Source organism: Delphinus delphis, chromosome 11 (assembly GCF_949987515.2).
Source record: "Delphinus delphis chromosome 11, mDelDel1.2, whole genome shotgun sequence".
Lineage (NCBI taxonomy): Eukaryota > Metazoa > Chordata > Mammalia > Artiodactyla > Delphinidae > Delphinus > Delphinus delphis.
In genome coordinates, this window is record NC_082693.1 from 941,294 (window position 1) to 962,909 (window position 21,616).

Consider the following 21,616-nt stretch of genomic DNA (forward strand, 5'->3'; position numbering starts at 1 on the left):
ATTTTTCCCGGGGCCTCCAAGGAATACAGAGTAGAAACATGCAGGGAAAGTCCACAGCTGACGAGGGACCTGCTACGGCCCGACCCTGGGTGTCTTATCACTAGTTTAATCAGAGTAGCCTTTTGATTTTTCCAAAAATCCTACCGGAGCTGCCAACTTCAGGGAAGAGATGCATTAATTTGTCCTCTCCTTTGCAATAAATGGACTTTGCTTCTCCCCACCTTTCATTTTATGAGGCAGCAGTTGGAACCGGACACAAACACCAACGGTGGAAAGAGGGCGGGGTAGCCGAGAGAACAGCCTCTTGGCCCCCGCCCTTTTGTGTCTCAACACATAAACGCCCTACACCTCAGCTTCTTCAGCCATAAAATGAGAAGACCATCCATTTTGAGATGGTTGGGGTTAGAGATAAGGTGTCTGTGTATATAAAGCTTAGTAGGTGTTTGCTTAAAACCTTCCGAATTCCACACAGAAATGCTGTGTTTCACCCAGAGAAAACCTAAGCTCCTCACGTCCTGTGCAGGATAGCCTAAGTGTGCCCTGCACTCCGCCTGGCTCTTGGCCGCACCCCTCACCTCCATCCTCCGGGTACCTTCACCTCCTCCCTGCTCTTCACACACCCACCCGGCGTGCTCTGACTCCAGAACCTCCGCGGTGGCTCCGAGCTGCACCCGGGTCTCCACGAGGCCTCTTCTGACCTCACCACCCACTTCTCCCATCACTGCTTTTTCGCTTCACAGCACTGAACACTGTCTGGAATGATCCCACTCGTTTATCTGTGTATTCACAAGGGCAGGAAATGGGCTCTTGCTTCTAACTCTAACTCTGAGAACACTCCCTTTCCAGAATCTCCCCCGTGCCCAGATCTCACCTTTCTGCTCCCCAGCCAGCAGGCTGTGTTTGGGGTGAGCCCAGCCTAACAGAGAATTTTAAATCCCGCTTAGGTCTCTGCACAGGTGTGACTGGCCTGCACCCTAACCCAGAGACAGTGACTCTCGTTTCCTTTGCTGACACGGAGCTGCGCTCCCCCACGGGAGGGTCTGGCAGAGCTCAGCGTCCGTGCTGGCCCCGTCACCCACAGGTACTGGTGTCGGGACCCAGGCCGGGGTCTGCTGCTCTAGGAAAAGTTAAACGTGCTTGGAGGGGCAGCAGGAATAAAGAGACACAGCCACGAGGAACGTTTGTATTTAAAATTCCTCCCCTTCGTTTTCTTCTTCAAAAGAATCAGTCCCCACTTCCTCATAATCCTTCTCCAGGGCAGCCAGGTCCTCCCGGGCCTCGGAAAATTCTCCTTCTTCCATCCCCTCTCCGACGTACCAGTGCACGAAGGCACGCTTGGCGTACATGAGGTCGAACTTGTGGTCCAGGCGGGCCCAGGCCTCGGCGATGGCCGTGGTGTTGCTCAGCATGCAGACGGCCCGCTGCACCTTGGCCAGGTCTCCCCCGGGGACGACCGTGGGGGGCTGGTAGTTGATGCCCACCTGGGGAAGAGAGGGTGAAGATGCAGCAATCAGCGGATAACACAAGCTGGGGCACCTTGGTCACGTGGTGGGTGGGGCAGCAGGCCTGGATGTGAAGAGGGGATCAGGAGGTGGGACCGCGGGTGGGTAGAGAGGTGCGTGTGGGAGAGAAAGCAAAAGCAAGCGGCACTGGGCCAGGAGACTCAAGGGGAGGGGAAGGGCTGGTGGAAACCCTAGTGGGAGACTCAAGCAGGCAAACGAGGATAGGGAAAAGGGGGTCAAGCAGGGCGCGTGTACAGTGCCAGCAGACAGGGGTTATTACAAGTTCACTCCTTCCAATGGTATCTCGGGTTCCTCTTAGTTATGCCGTCAACGGGTTTAGGGCAGTTTCTCTGCCAAGGGTGAAGGGCGGTTTAAAAGATCAGGGAGAGGATTTCTCTGGTGGCGCAGTGGTTAAGAATCCACCTGCCAATGCAGGGGACACGGGTTCGAGCCCTGGTCCAAGAAGATCCCACATGCCACGAAGCAGCTAAGCCCGTGTGCCACGACTACTGAGCCTGCCCTCTAGAGCCCACGAGCCACAACTACGGAAGCCCACGCGCCTAGAGCCCGTGCTCCGCAACAAGAGAAGCCACCGCAATGAGAAGCCGGCGCACTGCAACGAACAGTAGCCCCCGCTCGCCACAACTAGAGGAAGCTCATGCACAACAAGGAGGACCCAACGCAGCCAAAACTTAATTAATTAATCAATTTTTAAAAAGATATCCTCAAGCAATAAATAAAGAGATGCAAAAGGTTCTGCGGATGGTGTCAGCATTTACCAGGCCCTCTGTCTCTGGGGAGTGGGGTTTCTTGGAAGAAAAGCATGGAAATCAAAGAAAGTCAATTAAAACTTGCTGGATGAGCCAATCCCCCAAGTTCTGGCAGCACGGAGGGTCCTCCAAGTTGATCCAGCCCACCCTGATGAGGGGGCTAATATCCCGGAAGTCTCCCTTCTCCCCACACATACCCCAAACTGGAGCCGACCCCAGGAACTCTAGGAGCCTGGAAGGGGCCTCAGGTGACGACTGTGATAATACTCATGGGACACTGAGAACCATGGAGCTGGCCCCAAAATGCCTCTCCACCAGGCCACCAGGTCTGAACTGCCAGTCTCTTAAATTCACAGCTTTAAAATGCATGTCCTCTGAGAGGTGGAGGTGGGAGTGGCAGCAGGCTGTACAGCCAAGGTGGGTAACCCACTAAATGAATTCACAATGATCTATCATTCCTCTTAAACAAAAGTGGCATCTTGGGGGTGGAGGTGATGCTGAGACAGGGGCGAAGGACCAAAGTGAGAAGGGAGAAGGCAATGCCACATGACATTTCACTAGACCAGCCAACTCTGCTCTCTTTTCAGCAGTAGCAGCCCTTGACCCTGGGGAGGATGCTACAGGGTGAAGTTCAACACCATCCACCCCCACGGCATGTGCCTTTCTGAGAAGCAGCTAAAGGTTCCAGCACTGCCTTATCTTTCTGGTCATAACCCTGGAGCTTCAGCTTAAAATAAAGGGGCGAGAATACGGGGCATGTCCTTTTTGTTAATTTCTCCACCACCCTCATATCTCATTCTTTTTTTTTTTTTTTTTTTTTTTTTTTTGCCTATTCATTTTACTACTAGCTTGTTTTGTTGTTTGTTTCCATTTGAAAGAAGAAAAACCCAACAACTTGGGGGAAGATCCTGAATGTTTTCGCAAGAGTGACCAGAACTGCCACATAAAAATAGGCACAGTCCAGGGGAAAGGATTCTGTACGTGGCTGGAGCAGAGCAGGGTGGGAGATGCTCTCTGCCATCAGCCTCTCAGCTGAGAAGCCAGCATGAGGTGTCTTGTTTCCATTAAGTCCCAGCAGGGAAAACTGAGACGTGCTCATCTCTGTCTCGAGCAACTGTCACAACCACCTCTGGTGTTCAGCAAACCTCTAAATTATTAAAGGCCTGCCAGGGGTCTAATTAACATGAATGGTGGCAGCCGCTTTGATGGTGGACTCGGATGAGACCGTGGGACACAGGACAAAGCAGTCAAGCAGGCACGAGTGCAGGGACAGCTGCCTGCCCGGCCAGGGCGACTCAGGGGGCGGCTTCCAGTGCTCGACATCTTCTGGTCCTGGGAGCTGGGGGTCTTCCCTGGCTATTGTGTACCCACACCAACCCTCAGAGTCTGGTGTTCCCCAGACCGCAGACCTACAACAGGCTCCCAGCTCACTCCTGCTTAGTGGAAATGTCAGGGCTTCATAATGTGAATCACAACCATATGATAACCATGAAACTTCTTATCCTTTCTCGAAATCGATGAAAACTTACAGGGCGAATAATTTTTCAAAATAAACTGGGGAGAGAAGAACACATCTTTTGAGGTGTTAGAGGAGGGAATTACACCTCTCCAGCAACTTGAATAATCTGGTTACTGCATTCTCTGATCTACCGTCAGATCAGAGCTACTTCCACCCAGTCATCCTCTTCATCCCACTTGCACACAAGTTCGTTCTAGCCCCGTTCACTCCTCCCTGTAAGAGAAAAGTCCTTTCTGCCTGACCTTTGAGATGTCTGCAGATCTTAGGGCAGGAGAGGTGGAGCCCTTCTCCCTACTGTACTAGTGCCCTCCCCCTCTTCCAATAATCCTCTCAAAATCTCTCCTGACCTAAAATAGGTGAATGAACGAATTAATGAATGAAATTAGTGTTACATTTGGCTTAAGCCCCTCTTCCCATCTCATCCCAGAGCTCCCACGGAATGTGCATCAGTCCAAGACCCTGAGTGTCCACCTCTTTCTCCCCATCCTTGGTGTCTCCCTCTGCTTCTCTAGCTGTCTGTCTCCACCAAGCCACCAGCTCTCACCTTGAAGCCTGTGGGACACCAGTCGACAAACTGGATGGTCCTCTTGGTCTTGATGGCAGCAATGGCGACGTTCACATCCTTGGGCACCACGTCCCCCCGGTAGAGCATGCAGCAGGCCATGTACTTGCCGTGACGGGGGTCACACTTCACCATCTGGCTGTTGGGCTCAAAGCAGGAGCTGGTGATCTCGGCCACGGACAGCTGCTCGTGGTAGGCCTTCTCGGCCGAGATGATGGGCGCATAGGTGACCAGGGGGAAGTGGATGCGGGGGTAGGGCACCAGGTTGGTCTGGAACTCGGTGAGGTCCACGTTGAGGGCACCGTCGAAGCGCAGGGAGGCCGTGATGGAGGACACGATCTGGCTGATGAGGCGGTTGAGGTTGGTGTACGTCGGGCGCTCGATGTCTAGGTTGCGGCGGCAGATGTCGTAGATGGCCTCGTTGTCGACCATGAAGGCGCAGTCCGAGTGCTCCAGGGTTGTGTGCGTGGTCAGGATGGAGTTGTAGGGCTCCACCACGGCCGTGGACACCTGGGGGGCCGGGTAGATGGCGAACTCCAGCTTAGACTTCTTGCCGTAATCCAGGGAGAGGCGTTCCATCAGCAGAGAAGTGAAGCCGGAGCCGGTGCCGCCCCCGAAGCTGTGGAAGATGAGGAAGCCCTGCAGGCCTGAGCAGGCATCTGTCTGGGAGCGGAGGACACGAGACAAGGCTCTGAGGACTCCCTCACGGGCCTCTCTGTCTGCCCCACTCTATCCCTCAACATTGTCAAGTGGGTGAAATCAAAACAGCCTTGAAGGAGCAAGGAAACACAAAGGAGCCTCGGCGGTCTTGGGAGGAACCGCTAAAATACGGGCAGCAAACCTGCACACACCTCCGGGTCCATGAAGCTTCCAGCCCAGTGGCCTGGTTGGACCAGGAATGAGCTTCCAGAACCACGGCGGTTAATGACTTTGCCCCATGAGGGCCCCAGCTCCTTGCCCACTTCCCCAGCCCTAGTCATTTGATCTTGCGGGAACTGCAGACCTACGCATCCCAGCCCAACCTTGGAAGGTGGCTCCGGAAGATAAATGGGTCGGAGAACCTGAGATTTCACATCAACTTTGCCACTTCCGAGTTGTAAAAATTCGAGCAAGTTACTGAACTGAATCCTCCAGACTCATGTTTCTTCTTGGTTAAAGTGAGAACAATAAAAAATATTCATCTCGGGCTTCCCTGGTGGCGCATTTGTTGAGAGTCCGCCTGCCGATGCAGGGGACGTGGGTTCGTGCCCCGGTCCGGGAAGATCCCACATGCCGCGGAGCGGCTGGGCCCGTGAGCCATGGCCGCTGGGCCTGCGCGTCCGTAGCCTGTGCTCCACAACGGGAGAGGCCGCAGCGGTGGGAGGCCCGCATACCGCAAAAAAAAAAAAAAAAAAAATTCATCTCATGAGGTTGTTGTGATAATTAAGCAAGGACCTGACAGTTAGCTCTCACCGGAACTAAGAGAATTCACAGGTCACAGAACTTCCCCATTGGCCGGGATCTATGACTGTGTTCAGTCCTGTGGTTCTGAGCTTTAGGGATCACAGATGGCTCTGAGACTGATGAACCCTACTAGCCCTCCTCTAAACAGAAAATTCGGCATCCTTAGCTCCCAAGGACCCCTGATCAAGCCCAACCTTTTCCGTTGTACAGATTAGGAAAGGGGGATCAAGTAGACAAGGGACCCACCCTGAGCTTTCTAGTCAAACCAACCTGGTTCAGATCCTGACTTGGCCACTTTCTAGCTGCGGGACCCAGACCAAGTTATTGAACCATCCTGGCCCTCAATCTCCCCATCTGTAAAGTTCAAGGACAAGACCTCCTTTGTATCATTATTTAGGGGATTAAACGGAACGTATTTGACATTGGTAATGCTGTTTGTAAGTGCTGAAATAGATCAACAATCTTCCTCTTCTCTTCCAAGTTAAATGCTCTGTTAAACTGTGCTGCCAGGAAGCAAAGAGCTTCGCCTTTCTCACACCTGGAATTTCCCCAGACACCACCGGGGCATCACCTGGAGGGCAGCCCACAACATCCAGCCAGAGGAAGGGGCGTGAGCCCTGTGAATGCCTCTTACGGACATAAGCAGAAATTCCCAGAAATTCCCAGACCTTAGGCGTTTATCCTGTAGCCAGGGGTCACGTGCCTCCACCCAGCCTGTTCAGAGAGGTGAATCCTAGTACGTCCAGCTCAGCAGCTCCCTGCCCTTGTAAACACATACCAGTTTGCGAATGCGGTCCAGCACCAGGTCGATGCTCTCCTTTCCCACCGTGTAGTGGCCGCGCGCGTAGTTGTTAGCTGCATCCTCTTTTCCTGTGATCAGCTGCTCTGGATGGAAGAGCTGGCGGTAGGTTCCTGCCCGAACCTCATCTACCAAGAGAGGGGACCGTCAGTGTTACTACCTGGTTCCCAGACGAGAATACACATGGCACCCCTACCTACTGAACTCCATTGAGGTGGAACCAGACAACCCTATAATATACCTGCGAGGCTAAGAGAATTCCAGGGTAACACAGGCACTAACAGAGCCAGAAGCCCGGGACTCAAGCAGCAATGAGAAGCCAGCTGCTCTACTGGCTGGACCTTAAAAAGCCTTGGGTTTACAAAGCTGGCCAAACACCAAAGTTGACTGCCTCTTCCCCCTGGACCCACAAGGCTTCCCTCCTGTTTTTCATTCATGCTGCAAAATTTACCCCAGAATTTAACCCGATTTCACTTGCATCCAAATGTTCCAGGGACACAGAGAAAGATTCAGAATATGCCTGGCTCCTAGGCTCCCCCGGAATTGTCCCAGCCCTAACCTCCATCTCTGGTGGCAACAACACATGTCAGGCATTAGAGATATTTCAGAACAACTTTGAAGCAAAGCTATGTTCCAGGCTCCAGAAGAGCTGGAGCCCAAGAGAGGCCGCGGGGCCGGGGGCTCTGCTCACCTCCAAGGTCCACGCAAGGTGGACACACGGCAGGCCAAGGTGCCTCAGGCCCCACCTACAGCCCCTCTCTTCTACAGGGTCCCTCTGCTCCCCCAGGGAAAGCACCCATCTATGCAGTGGCCTGGGAAGCTCATCTGCCCTTTCTGTATTTGTACAAGCGTCCATGGGATAGAGGGCCTGGGGTCTGTGGCCCTAGAAACAGTGTTCAGGCACCGCAGGCAGTGCCCAGACATCCCTGGGGGACTTGTCCACCTTCGCTGGTGAGCAGACTTTGAAGATGAGAAAATCCTGATGAAGAGCGAGGACTGATCCAGGGGGTACTGGGGCTGGGGGAGCTGGGAGAGCAAGAATCCTGCCCCAACACAAGTCAGAATTCCTGCTCCCTAAGATCCAGAAGAGGTTCATTCTAACCTACGGCAGCCTCTGGCTGTAAGAGGAAGCGCCTGCTGCTATTTCGTCTCGTGTGCGAGACGCTGCAAGGTTATCCCAGGCCGCCGGGACAGACTGCAATTACCGTAGGAGCGGAAACATACACTTTGGGAAACTGACTGTTGGAGGGCACCTTATAATTTCTGAAATTATTTGTATTTTGACCCTTAGTGTTTAATAAACAATGTCGGCAATGTCGCTCTGTCTCAGCAGATTTCGGTGGAGAGCACTAGGTTGGAGGTTTAATGGGGAGCAGAGATCTGTGATCCCCACTTGAGATCCCGAGACTGCGGAGAACTCTAGGAGCCAAGAGTCACGTGGTGGGCTCCGGATGAGCCACCCCTTCCACGTGCAGATCTGCTTCCCCAGACACCACGACCTCTGCAGTCCGGTGCTGTCCCTGTGCGGGGACCCTGGCCCACACTCACCCACCACGGTGGGCTCCAGATCGACCATGACGGCCCGGGGCACGTGCTTCCCGTTGCCGGTCTCGCTGAAGAAGGTGGTGAAGGAGTCGTCGTCCTGGACCTTGCTGGCCTGCCTGCCAAAAGTGCCATCGGCCTGGATGCCGTGCTCCAGGCAGAAGAGCTCCCAGCAGGCATTGCCGATCTGGACCCCTGCTTGGCCCACGTGGACGGATATGCATTCCCGCTGCGGGGAGAGAGCAGCCCAGTCAGAGCCCCAGCCCGGCCATGCCTCTGCCCCAGGCCCCCAGGCCCCCAGGCCCCCACCTCTGAGGACCTGTCCATCCCTGGAACTCGACGGGCAGGACACCCATGCTTCCCGCCATGCCATGCCCCCCGCCATGCCATGCCCCAGCCACGTGGGGTCTGGGCACCACAGCCTCCGGATCAAGACTCGGTTCCTCAAAGAAGCACCGCAGCTTTGTGGTTTGCTGTAAAGATTGCTTTCCAGGGTTAATCCTTTGTGTCAAGAAAAGGAAAAAGAGGGCAGCTGCGTGGAGGAAACTGGGCTAATTCCAAACCACGAGACTCCTGCACGGATGGAGCCGGTCAAAGGAAGAACCAGTGAGGACAGCAGAAACCACTCCCAAATCCACTGCCGTGCCCGGCGCAGGTCTCCCGTTCCTGCTGCAGCCTGAGCCTCCCAGCCACCGCCACACACACACACACACACACACACGCGCGCTCCCCGTCTCCGCATCACAGAACAGGGAAGCACACGGTGGAATGTACTTTGGAGTCTGTATCATGGGTGTCATTAGTGTTCTGGCTACAACTGTAGGAATGAGAAAGGATCAGTACATCAGCAAGGGAGGGCTGGGAGGGGACAAAGTAGGCGCCTCCTGAACTCTGAGGGACTGGAAAGTTCCTCTGTGGCCACCATAACCTGCTCCTTCGCCCACGTCAGGCCAAGTGCTAAGTAAAGCTGACCTTTAGAGTGTCCTTTTCTCCATGTTACTCTGGTGTGAAGCTGCAGTTACCTGATTGGTCCTGGTACTAACAGCTTAGGATGGGGAGGGGTGTGCGTGTGTGTTTGTGTTGTGTACATTCGTGTGGTGTGTATGTGTGTATATATGTGTAAGTGTGTGTGTGTGGATGTGAGTGTGTGAGTGTGTGTTATGGTTTTGCTGGGACGGTGTACTCGTCACCCCCAACACCCACCGGGGAAGCAGGGGCCCTGCAAGGAGACCGTGTGCTCCAGATGGAGCTGGGCAGGGAAGCACGTGCCTGCTCTGTGGCCTTCTATTCTTAACTGTGACCCGACCTGGCATTTTCCAGCTCCGGGGAACCCAAGCCAGGAGCAGAGCCTCCAGAGACCGTGGCTGGGCATGGGGTATGGGACTCCTGGGACCCTGGGGCTCCCTGGGTGTGGGTGCAGGGAAGCCAGCGGTGTCAGGAGCCGGTGCCCTAACACTTATACAACGTGGCACTGCTCCACACCTGTCTCTGTGCCCTGGCCTCTGTGCTTCTGTGAGGCTGGTGGCCAGGAAAGGGCTTTGCTCACAGCCACCCACACCCCAGGGCACAAATCTTGCCTCTCAAGTTACATGCTGCGCTGTGTGACCTGGGCTGAGTTACGTAAACCCCCTTCATCTGAAAAGCATAAGTTACCTCGATCACTTTTGTTGTGATTGCTCTTATCATTATGCATTTTCATTACTGGAGCTTCACTCTCCACCTGGAAGAGGCACAGGTGGAAAGCCGGAGACCTCAGGCTACGTTCCTCTCACAATGAAACGACTTTATCTTTGGACTCAATTCAGGCCTAAGGCAGCAGGGTCCTTCCCCCAGGAACCCCCCATAACCAGCAGCTACCGACCAGACCACACCTTCACATGCAGCTGTGGTTTCCTCGGGGGTGTGTGAACTGAGGGGACCCGGAGAGACCTGAAAGGAGCAGGTCCCACATGTTGTCCTGTGACCCCACCTCCCAACCATCCTCCAGCATCCCCTGGGCCTTTCTGGAAGGAAACAGGGGTATTTCAGGAAGATCAAAGGTCAGAGAAGGAAGAGTAAAGGATCTCAGGGTCCTGAAAACCACCAACACAGTGATACGGAGGTTTTCACCCCCCTTTAACCTCATGCTAGTCAATATGCCAGTCTCCACAGATGAAATCAGTCTCACACACACACACACACACACACACACACACACACACTCCTTAGGAGGAGCAGTTTTCCCTGTTACACTAATTCACAAGAGTAACGGGACGTATACGATAGACTCAGGGGCTTCCCTGGTGGCGCAGTGGTTGAGAGTCCACCTGCCGATGCAGGGGACACGGGTTCGTGCCCCGGTCCGGGAAGATCCCACATGCCGCGGAGCAGCTGGGCCCATGAGGCATGGCCGCTGAGCCTGCAAGTCCGGAGCCTGTGCTCCGCAACGGGAGAAGCCACAACAGTGAGAGGCCCGCGTACCGCAAAAAAAATAAAAAGTACTCAGCCTTAACGTATTACACCCTTTATATGTAGTTCCCACTTTATAGAAAACACAGGGGTCCAAGGGATAAGGGACATGGCGAGAAAACGACATGAATCCAGAAGGTGAGACATTTTACAGGGAAATTGACCCAATCTTTTTAACTCATGAAAAACAAAGGTGAAGGAGGGACTGACCCACATCAAGAGGAACTTAAGACACATAACATCCACATGGAGTATGTGAATGTTAACTGAATTCTGGTTTGAACAAATCAAAATATGGTGTGGGGGGGACTTGCCTGGTGGCGCAGTGGTTAAGAATCCACCTGCCAAGGCAGGGAACACAGGTTCGAGCCCTGGTCCAGGAAGATCCCACATGCCGCAGAGCAACTAAGCCCGTGTGCCACAACTACCGAACACAAACACATCAGGTAAAGTAAACATGGCAGAGAAATAGTAATTATTAAATCTAGATGATGGATATATGGGTGGCGATACACTACCGTACTTCTCTGAAGGTTTGACGGTTTTCATACTAAAATGACAAAAATTAAAGAAAGGAAACAGTATGAGCCAAGTGACGGCTCCCCTCACCCTAACGACCCACTGCGAAGGGCCAGGCTCTTCCTGTCCCTTTTCACTCTGTCATTGATTCAACTAGCAATGACCAAGAGCCCAGTTTGTCAGGGCAAAAGAGAACTTTAAAGGTATGGAGGGGGGAACTTCCCTGGCGGTCCAGTGGTTAGGACCTGGGTGCTCTCACTGTCGGGGCCAGGGTTCAATCCCTGGTCGGGGAACTAAGATCCCACAAGCCACGCAGCACGGCCTAAATAAATTAATTAATTACAAAAAGTCACATGAGAAATCACCAGTGAAATGAACAGTTAGGTGAGCCCCTCATTTAACTAATGGTGCTAAGGTCTGTGCACCATTTGCACCTGCTCTGAGAGGACAAGGACCCCACGGCTCCTCTGGCCACTGTGCCTCGTTGCCACCCACCCCCTTCCTGCCTGGAGGCTCTATACAGGAACACGCAAAGCACCCCCAGTGCGGACGGCCTGGGGGCCGGCCCTCATGCCCAAGACAGGTCACCCATCTGCCATGACCAGGGACGTTATGTGAGCTCAGAGCCTTCAGGATTCTAGAGTTGGGCTGGCCTCACGGATCACCGAATATGATTCCCACCCCATTATTTTACAGGTGAAAAAGCTGAGGCTCAGAAAGGTGAAGGGGCAGATTGGAAATTTCACAGGGCAAGAGCCTGGCCCCAAATCCAGGTCTTCTGACCTCCGCCCGAGTCCTCTCCTTGACACCACCCACCCCCCTGCCTCGTTTGCACTCTTAACCCCCTGGGCTCTAGTGGGCCACACCTACGGCAGCACAAGCCTGATAGCAGAGAGCAAGGCAAGCTTGGACGGCAAACCTCGAAACCAAAAAAACTCCATCGCAGAGAGAAACGGAAGGGCCCGCGGTGGGAGCCTCTGAAAGTGGGCCACCCTCCCTGCAAGACCAGGACTGTTTCTCCGGGTGGTGAGTGCCGAGGCCGGGGCCCGGGGGTGAGCTGACTCAGCAGAGGGCCTTTACATCATGCGTTTGCTCCAAACTCATGTTTCAGATTCCCTCTCTGGCTGGGCAGAGTTCCTGCTTTCTCTCTCACACTGCTCCTCCCTCAGTTCTATTTTGACCCTGGGCTTGTAGGGCTCAGGCCAGCTTTCTGCTCCTGGGCCCCTGTGAGATGAAGGGGGTCCCACCAGTGGTGCTGGAGCCTCCGGCCCAGCAGTCCAGGGGGTGAAGGTGAGGGAGCTGGAGAGACCTAACACAGGAGCGCACTTCCTCGAGGAAAGCATGACACCCCTCCCCAGACCTAGTGCTGGGTGGCTACCAAAGTGACCTGCTCTGTTGGTTCCCACAGCACAGAGCTACTGTCGTTGTCTGCAAGACGGCATCAGGAGTTGGCTGGGCCAACTCCCACTCGCCCTTCAAGTCGCTCATTAGTCGTCCCCTCCTGCAGAAGGTCTGGAAGGTCCCGCACCAGCCAGGGCCCCACGCGCCCTCCCTCAGCCCCCGCCTCCCCATCACTGCTCTACTGCACGGCTCCTAGCCGCTCTTTGCTTTTCTGACTTACCCGGTGGAGAGCAAGGAGCCCCCATTTCCTGGCCAGATACCCAGCATCGAGTACAGGGCTTGACTGCAGCAGGGGTGATTGGAAAGAAAACCCTGCTGAGGCTTGGAGTCCATCTAACAAGGGGAGTGGCCAGGGCCTGAGAGGCAACAGGAGCTCAAAGGAGAAAAGACAGCTTGCAGCTTGGTTTCCCCCAGCAGGAATATTTGCAGACATCTTGGAGAATGTAGGTGTGCCAGCAGGTGTTTCAGCTGGACTCTGGAGCAGTGTGAACGAGAGGCGGGAGAATTTAGGGCAGCTCCCACAAACTGCTTTGTTTGTCCGAAGTGTAGGCTTGTGAAGGCTGGGCAGAAGCAGCATCAGAGCTGCCCACGAGCATCCTCCCCGGGGAGGGCGCCCAGTTCTGCAGGACAGCAGAAGAAAGACACTCCAGAACCTGGCAGTCCTCTTATAACTCCACTGCAAGGAATCTTTCCTTAGGTCAACCTTATATTATTTCTGTTTAAATAGTAATCGTTTCCTTTTCATTTGCTCTCAGAGGACTCTGATAAGCTCACTGCAATCCTCTGCAGAAGGAGGCTTTGTAGCTTTAAAAATAGTTTCGAACTATCACAAAACAGTGTAATTGGCATATTATCTTGGAAGGGACCTGACAGTGTAGGCCAGTGAAAACCTGAGACCAGGCCACATACCCCGACCACCTGTGGGTCAAGGGCCACACAGTTGCCTTCAGGAAGCATATTTTTAGACCCAATTACTTCTAGCTGTCAGGCTAGGATAATAAATCACCTACACTTCAGGATCTAGGTCGGAGATGACAGGTAAAAAGTAGAACCAGTGTTCCAGAGGGATAATTAAAGTAAGAACAACGTGGTTCACGAAAGACTGCACTACCTCTGCTCAAAATTCTTCAATTAGAGCATATTTGGACTCAAAGAATAGATAGCAAGCCAGAAACAGCAGGAACAGAGTCGACCTAAGTTAACATCAGGCTGCAGGCGCTGCAGCAGGGCAGCAACAGGGGTGGCAGAGACGGCCCTCAGGAGTGGCCAGGGCTGGTCGTAGACTCCTAGACTCTCTAGATCCTTTGAGGCCAAAGGCCCTTGAGCTTCAGCCGACACTGGGGTCAGGTGCCGGAGAAAGCGAGCGAGTGTTAATCCGCCGCACACGGTACCCACTCTCCTCCTGGTCTCTTCATCTGGGAGAAATTCTAACAGGACGATGCCGACGGGGGACGTCAGCCACAAAGGCCACAGACAGTCCTGTCAGTCCCTTCGTGGCCAAAGGGAGGGAGCAGTGGGTCTACTCTGCCCCCAAGAGCCACATCCTCCCACCCACCCCATCACTAGCCGTGTACTCACTAGCTCTTTCCTCCTCAAAAATTACTGTAACTTTCTCTCTTCCTCTCAAGGTCACTGAGGTCACTGAGCTGCAGCCTCACTCCCAGGCTCTGCGTGGGCCCAACTGTAGCCCAGACGCTCCCTGTGGACACAGTGCCTGGGGGTGGGGCCTCTGCTGCCACCCAGAGCACATGCCCAGGGACCTCTGGGGACCCGCACTTAGTGACTGCAGCCCCTGGGGTGCTCGGAGTCAGAAGCTAAGCCCGGGCCCTGTGGGGCTCAGCCACGCCACCCGCTCAGGTCGTCTGCAGAGGCCCGTGGACTCGGAAGCAGCATCCACCTCACCCCCAGGACACTCTGCCTTCTAGCTGCCCATTTCTGCAGGAAGACAGGCTCTTTGTTGCCATCTGATGCCAGTTCCCACCTGAACTCATGGGCCCGCCCCCCCAGGAGGAGTGCAGTGAGGAGGCTGTGTTCTCAACTCCCCCCGTGAACCACAGACACGTTCTCTGAGGCCTGGAATCACCGACACCAAAAAAGTTGTCACAGTCTCAGTTCCCAGGAGACCTGCTTACCAGAGGGACCCTGGGAGCAGATGGGAATGTTCAGTTACAGGGTTAGTTCTAAAATCCTCACCTAGAAACTACAGAAATGCTGCATCCATCCTCAACACGGGCAGCCTTCCCCAACCCTCAGGAGGGAAGCCCAGCCACTGGAGGAAGGAGAGTCCTTTCGGCACGGGTGGGACTCTGGGTCCAGGTGTGCAGATGTGTCAGCCTAGCCTTTCAGGAATGAGTCAAGGGGTTTTGAAAAAGAGGTTCTGGGGACTTCCTTGGTGGTGCAGTGGTTAAGAATCCGCCTGCCAATGCAGGGGACACGGGTTTCAGTCCTGGTGCAGGAAGATCCCACATGCCACAGAGCAACCAAGCCCGTGTGCCACAACTACTGAGCCCATGTGCCGCAACTACTGAGCCCACGTGCCGCAACTACTGACGCCCACCCACTCTAGGGCCTGCATGCCACAACTACTGAGCCCACGTGCTGCAATTACTGAAGCCTGAACGCCTAGAGCCCGTGCTCCACAACAAGAGAAGCCACTGCAATTAGAAGCCCGTGTACCACAACGAAGAGTAGCCCCTGCTCGCCACAACTAGAGAAAGCCTGTGCACAGCAACGAAGACCTAATGCAGCCAAAAATAAATATAAATAAATAAATAAATAAATTTAGATTCTGTGAGTGTGAAATGGTCAATAAAAATGTTTTCCCAGGCTTCCCTGGTGGCGCAGTGGTTGGGAGTCCGCCTGCCGATGCAGGGGACATGGGTTCGTGTCCCGGTCTGGGAGGATCCCGCATGCCACGGAGCGGCTGAGCCTGTGGGCCATGGCTGCTGGGCCTGCGCGTCGGGAGCCTGTGTTCTGCAACGGGAGACGCCGCAACGGTGAGAGGCCCGCGTACCGCAAAAAAAAAAAAAAAAGTTTCCCCATCAAGACAGTGCTGCCCATGTACATCAATATTCCAAATAGAACCTGCTATACAAAATTCAGTGTTTCAAAATAAAGATATTCTCTTTCCAAAATATTCAGCCATAGGTTTTCAGTTAAACATCGTTCAAATTCTTTAGCACATTTAAAATAAGGTTTTACTTCACATTTTTTGGTTTATTAGGTATTTTCAGAAACTGGCCTATTGAATGCACGTTGAAGTTTGCTCAGAGAGCTGGATTAGAATCATGGGATCCCCTCTAAGACTCACTACGGTTCTCAGGTCAGAAGTAAAACGTGCAAGAGACAGCACTTTGAAAATTATAAAGCACTAGCTACGTGCTAGATATTATAAATATTAAATATCAAATCTTGAGTATGCTGCCTAGGATTTGCTTCAAAATAACAGGGAGAGAGGGGAAGGGGAGTAAATGAAGCAAGACTCATCATAAGTAGATAACTGTTGAAATTGGATAAGGCATATACAGGGGTTCATTATAACACTCTTCTTTTGTATATGTTTGGAATTCTCTGTAATAAAAAGGTTAAAATAGTAAAACTAGGTGGAGCCTTGAAAATTTGAACCATAAGCCCTCTTCATTTTGTAGATGAGAAAAACCACTTCAGAGAGGTTAAGTGACTTTCTTGAAGTCACACAGCTAGCTGCAGAGACAGGAGCCAAAACTCTGAACTCCCAGCTCAGCTCCTTCCATGACCCGGCACCAGGGGCCTCAGGCAGGAGTGGATTCCTCTGGCCACGAGGAGGCTGCTCTGGGGAGGGAGGGTGCGGGACAGACCTGGACTAGACTCAGCAGAGCTGGGGCCAGAGCCAGGGGCCCTGGGCACTCTCCAGAACGAGCAGAGGCCGGGAGGAGGGCAGTCCTCACCTGTCCTGCTGGTCACTGACACCCGGGCAAGAGTGCGGAAAGCCTGACCTTGGCCTGTGAGACTGCTCACTCTGCCCCCTTCCCCACCCAACCTTTCCACCCCACTCCCAGTGGCCCAGACAGCCGGGCTCTGGACGAGGAGATTTCTGGTTTTCCAGGCGTCCGGGCAAATGTATTGGAGGCAAATTTACCCAGCCCAGGGGGCAGGGGGTGAAGGGAGGAGGTGGGGGAGGTCCTCTCCAGCAAGTAAGTCCGCGAAGGAGACGGGCAGACCAGAGGCCAGGGTAGGAAACCACAGGTCTGAAGCCCCACCCCACCCCCCGCCTTCCGGAAGGAGAGCCCTGTGGGCCAGAGTCCTCTGGCTTGGACCACTGGAAAAACTGGGGAGTTGGAGCGGGTGCCGGGGGCCTGGGAAGCCCAAGCCAGATGGCCGGGGTTGGGAAAGGAGAACGAAGCCCCCAGGCGTGGGGCTGTGACGCCCTAAGTCCCCTGACACGTTCGGGGCTCTGTCACATTTGGCTGGGTGTAGGGACCTGACCGCCCACGCCCCCAGCCTCTGGGAATCCCTGGACTGCCTGCCCCTCCCCCACTCGGATTCCTGAGTTGCCTCAAGGTGATGCCTCAGAGCCTCACCTCTTCTGCGAGGGCCCCCATGTCCCCCTTCCCCTCACCTGAGTGTGCACATCTCCCTTGGGTCCCTTTAAGGGGCAACTCGCCCCCGTCCCTACTTTCTCTCTACGAGAAGGGGCACTGGCACCGGCTTGTCCTCCGCCCGAGGGTACGAATCCCTCGACCCTGAACTGACACCCCCAAGAGACTTCGAACTCCTTAGATCCAAAGCGATGGCTGCAAGCCCCCGCGTGGATGCGGCCCTGCGCTGGGCGCCGCGTACCCCCAACCCCCAGCGCACCGCGCCCCGGCCCGGCAGGCTCACCATCGCGGCCGCTCCCGTAGCCCGCTAGCTCCCGGCTGGGCCTGCCCACTCCAACTGCTCCAGATACAGCCGCCTCCGCTGTTGTGACACCAGGCGGGAGGGGGCCAGCAGCTGCCCTGCAGCATCACAGTGCTGGCGAGGGAGGGACCGGGCAGGTCACAATCGCTCCTCCCCGCCCACCCGCGGCTCGGGTCTCTGCCCGGGCGCCGCACGCGCGCGTTGCGCGGCTGGGCTCCAGGCTCCCACGCTATGGTCTGTAGGATCAGCCTTTGTAATTCCAGCCGCTTAGGAAGAAATGTAAAGTGCTTAGAATAAACGTTCACGGTCCCCAAACTTTCATCCTCTTCCTGCGGCCAAACACTAGCTGCGCCAGGAAGGCCCGGCCCAGGCAGGAAAGGCACCTGCTTGGGGCTCAGCTCGCGAAGTCACCCCCAACCCGGGGGAGTGCAGGAGTGGTGGGGCAGGGTACCGGGTGGGAGGGACAGTCTCCGAGCTCAGCCCTGCTGCCGCTCGTCAGCCTGTGCTGAGTGAGGGGTGGAGCCTCTGCTCTGAAGCCCGCTGTGCCTCCATCGAGGCCGGCCTGCCTACTGGGGGATTAACTGAGATAAGAATTAGTGAGAATATAGCAGGTGCTCAGTGCGTCCTCTGTTCCCGCTTCTACTCCTCCCTCCACCATTATTTTCAAGTTTCTTTCTTGATCCATTTCTCATCACTCCCTCTTCCTACTTTTAAGCCCAGAACTTGCACAACGATACCAGGATTCTGGCTGCCTCTTTGCTCAGTAATAAGCCTTTCTCTTGGTGACCACAAGTGATGTTGAAGGGCCAGGGGCTTGCCCCGCTTCCCCTGGTTGCAGGGGGTGGGGACAACGGGTCTGGCCCTCTCTTCACACTTCAGATTTTGTCCACCTTACTGAATTTCCCTCACTCTCCCCTCCCCTCCCCAGTTTAGTGGTGGGCAGGACCGTCATTGATCCTTGGTCTCAGTGCAAACTTCCCCACCAGAGTCCATTCAGTGCTAAAGAGAGTTAAGGCACTTCTGTCTCCTCTCCCGCTCTCCTCAGGCCCCAACCTCCAACCCCATGTCACTCCAGGCAAATCCGTGGCTTTTCCGCAAGGATTACCACGTAGAGCTGCTCTGGCCGGACGTGGAGACTCGCCAAGTGTCCAAGCACAAACACAGATTCACTTTCCCTTCCCTTCCCGACAGGTGCCTATCTCCGGCCAGTAGAGAGTGAGAACACTTTTTTATTTTATAGCAATTTGTTCTGCTGAGCACCCACTCCTATAGTTTCCTATTTATACTATGAGTTTCTAGAGGACGGGACACGTGTCTTAATCATCTTCGCATTTGAGAGAGTCTCAGACACAATGCTTTACCCATCGATACATACAGTGCTTAGTAAACTATGAGTTAAATTTTGTCTACCTTATAATGTAAGATCCTAAAACTTGAGAACCGTGACTAAGCTAACTGCCAAGCACATGGTAAATGCTCAATAAAGGATGATGACTATTATCAACTATGCATTTATCTCCCTTCCAAACTCCCAGAGTGTACATTTGTCACTTTATCACTTCCATTACATTTATCACTTTCCACTTTGGATTCTTGGTATGTGTACGTGTGCATGTGTTTAAGTATTGCTACAAAAGTGGTACACCTTGAAGGCAGGGGTTGTTATTCATCTTGGTTCCCTCCCCCTCAAAAGTAGCTAGTCAAGGGCATCAAAGATGCTCAATAAACATTGCTGAGTAAATTGATTTTTCGAGTTCTCTTTGTAAACCACCAAATATGTTATGAACAGGTTCTTAATGTCTTGGGATAAAAATGATAATGACAACAGTGGTAATTATGATGGCATTCAGAGCCTTCATTATAATTCATTGAACCTCATCATCTTTCCTCTTTATGGGGTTAAGGGTTGGAAGGAGCCATGTCTACACCATAAATGCTGAATATGACATCTTTTGGTTCCAGGGAGGTAAAAAGATGGGTACTCCGCCCCCTCCAGTTTATATATGAAGCCTTAACCCTCAGTGTGACTGTACTTGGAGATAGGGCCTTTAGGGAGGTAATTACGGTTAAATGCAGTCGTAAGAGTGGGGCTCTGACCCAATAGGACTGGTGTCCTTATAAGGAGAGGAATACACACCAGGAGTGTATGCACAGAGGGAGGCCAGGTGAGGACACAGCAAGAAGGTGGCCGTCTGCAAGCCAGGATGAGAGGCCTCACCAGAAACTGACCCTGCTGGACCTTGATCTGGGGCTACCTGTCTCCAGAATGGTGAGATGATAAGTTTCTGTTGTTTAAGCCACCTGGTGTGTGGTATTTTGTTATGGCAGCCCATTCAGACTCAGATAGTGAAAAAAAGACTCAGATAGTGGCCTGACCGTCTTTAAGAGTAAAAAACATCTACTTCTTCTTGGTTTTTAAGACCTCTGTCTCACAATTATTTGATCTGTGGCAACCTGGAGCCCACCTCCATCCTTTCTTTCTGAGTAGAAGTTTGGAAAGGAGGAAGGACACATGTCTTCAGTCCCTGTGATGGCTACTTTATGTGTCAGCTTCACTGGACCACAGGACACCCAGACACTCGGCCACACATCATTCTGGGTGTGTCTGTGAAGGTGTTTCTGAATGAGATGAACATTTGAATCAGTAGACTGAGGAAAGCAGATTGTCCTCCCCAGTGTGGGTGGGCCTCATCCAATCAGTTGAAGACCTGAATTAAACAAAAGGGCTGAGTAAAGGGACCAGCTGCCTACCTGACCCTTGAGCTGAGATACTGGTCTTCTCCTGCCCTTGGACTGGAACTCACACCAGCAGCTACTTTGGGTTCAGCTTACAGACTCCAGATCTTGGGCTCCATGATCATGTGAGCCAATTCCTTATTTTTTCTCTCTCTCTCCGTGTGTGTGTGTGTGTGTGTGTGTGTGTGTGTGTGCGTGCGTGTGCATGTGTGTGTGTCTCCATATATCCCATGGGTGCTCTCTCTCTGGAGAACCCTAACACAGTCCCCCTTTTTTGCAGGTGGAAAAACTGAAGTCAAATTCAGGCTATTCACAGAGGAGAGCACCATTGCTCTAATAGCTTTAAAGTTCCCTGCTCCCTGTAGAGATTTTAAAAAATCAGCCTTGAGGACTTCCCTGGTGGAACAGTGGTTAAGAATCTGCCTGCCAATGCAGGGAACACAGGTTCAAGCCCTGGTCTAGGAAGATCCCACATGCCGTGGAGCAACTAAGCCCATGCGCCACAACTACTGAGCCCACATGCCACAACTACTGAAGACCACGTGCCTAGAGCCCGTGCTCTGCAACAAGAAAAGCCACTGCAATGAGGAGCCCACGCACTGCAACAAAGAGTAGCCCCTGCTCGCTGCAACTAGAGAAAGCCTGTGCACAGCAACGAAGACCCAACACAGCCAAAAAATTAATTAATTAATTAAATTTAAAAAAAAAATCAGCCTCGAAAATAGGTGATTTGGGCCCAACTGGGATCAAGAGTTTGTTCTGTTCTTATAAAAAGAGTGAAATAAATTAGCTTTTGCAATGATTAAAAAAAAAAAAGTCTGGGCTATTCATGAGAAAGCAACCTCCCAGTGTGATTTAGGCCTTGTAAAGCGATCACTCCACATCCACCAGACTCCAGAGACCATGTTATTTCTTCTTGTGTGGATTTAGTGCTATGGGGTCGTATTCTCCAATACGATAATTATAGTGATGCCTAAAGTGCTGAGCCACACGCATCTGAGTAGGAGGTAAGATCATTCCTATCAATCCCCCAGGAGGAAAGTCAGTCTTTTGGTTTGGTTTTGTTTTAATATTTATTTTAGCTATTTATTTGGTTGTGCCAGGTCTTAGTTGCAGCAGGCAGGCTCCTTCATTGTGGCTCACTGGCCCCTTAGTTGTAGCATGTGCACTCTTAGTTGTGGCACGCGTGTGAGATCTAGTTCCCCGACCAGGGCTCGAAGCCAGCCCCCTGCATTGGAAGCGCAGAGTCTTAGCCGCTGCGCCACCAGGGAAGCCCCTGGGGCCGGCCTTCACAACGTGTGTGTTCCTTACAGATTCCCTGACTCAGCACTGTGTGTGTAAGATGCTGTGCTGGGTGCTTATCTCTTTTACTCCTCGCAACAAGGCCCTGAACTTAACACTCTTATCACCCCCATTTTACAGGTGAAGAATCAGAAACTTAGCAGTGTTAGCTGTCATTACTGATCACATGCTGGTAAGAGACAGAGCTGGGGTTTG

At 53.2% G+C, this 21,616-nt stretch overlaps 1 protein-coding gene across 1 annotated transcript; it reads right to left on the bottom strand.

Moving 5' to 3' along the window:
* Positions 1-1,169: 1,169 nt before the first annotated feature.
* On the bottom strand, positions 1,170-17,483 carry TUBA8 (tubulin alpha 8). The gene is made up of 5 exons (XM_060026015.2): positions 17,366-17,483; positions 8,144-8,366; positions 6,575-6,723; positions 4,336-5,016; positions 1,170-1,481 (listed from the first exon to the last, which is right to left on the bottom strand). Exons 1-5 carry the CDS (start codon positions 17,366-17,368, stop codon positions 1,188-1,190), a joined length of 1,350 nt encoding a protein of 449 aa, XP_059881998.1. The 5' UTR covers positions 17,369-17,483; the 3' UTR covers positions 1,170-1,187.
* Positions 17,484-21,616: the final 4,133 nt, after the last annotated feature.